At 31.9% G+C, this 867-nt stretch overlaps 1 protein-coding gene across 1 annotated transcript in view; it reads left to right on the top strand.

The window, feature by feature from the left end:
* The window catches only part of LOC125503462, a gene marked incomplete at its 3' end in the record, with an annotated part of 2,676 nt that extends 1,809 nt beyond the window's left edge, over positions 1 to 867 (top strand). The window contains 1 exon segment of the mRNA XM_048663859.1: positions 760 to 867. Within this exon segment, the coding sequence (XP_048519816.1) occupies positions 760 to 867 (108 nt within the window).

The raw sequence follows: 867 nt of genomic DNA, 5'->3' as shown, positions 1-867 counted from the left end.
CATGTGTTCTTACCAAAACTACACACACTATTTATAAATTTATACAATCCACACGGTGTCCCAAAACTTTAATCAAATCCAAATATAAATAAAGATAGGCTTTCGCGGCCATAGCTTGATACTGGTGGTATTTCAGGTGCATTTCGCTTTTTAATAAATATATTGCTATTAGATGCTACGGCCATAATAAATACAGTTTCTTATAAGACAGTTATATTAAAATTATCAATTTAATATTTTTTTATCGAATGATTATGGCAACTGGGCAGACCTAAATGTATTTATCCGTAATCTTGGCATACCGTCTTCGAATGTTGAATAATTTTTTTGTTCTGTATTTATTCTAACATTTATTAACACAGATTTTTGGTTACAAATAGAGAAAAATGCAAATAATGCAGTTATCCAAGAACTAGATAACAAAGGGATCAACATTCTGCAATTGCTGTCACAGTACAAATCATTGGCCTTGTCTGCAAGTGGTTCAACAATATATGTCCCTCCCCATACCTAAGTGTTTAGTGTAATAGTTTAAAAATTAGTAGATTTTTCTAGCATTTAGGCCTCCTATTTTCATAAAAAAAAACAATACCAACAATAATAACAAAACCTGACATTTATGATGACTCGAACAACAAACGATCTTATCAAGTACAGTTTGTTTTATTAGATTTAATCGTCGTTGAATAAAACGAAGTTTTGGAGTTGATTAAGATTGATTAATAACAAGCCCTGTTTAGATGTTTTAATGTTTTATAGGGTTCCCAAAGAGTAGAAAAAAATGAAGCGGAATTCCACTTAGCAAACGAGTCGATCGTAGTGAGTCCCAGATCGACTCATAGTGGAGCATCATCCAGCGAAGTTTTT

Source organism: Dendroctonus ponderosae, unplaced genomic scaffold (assembly GCF_020466585.1).
Source record: "Dendroctonus ponderosae isolate FM_Combo_2020 unplaced genomic scaffold, Dpon_F_20191213v2 Dpon_F_20191213_1, whole genome shotgun sequence".
Classification (NCBI taxonomy): Eukaryota; Metazoa; Arthropoda; class Insecta; order Coleoptera; family Curculionidae; genus Dendroctonus; species Dendroctonus ponderosae.
This window is presented reverse-complemented; position numbering and strand designations above follow the sequence as displayed.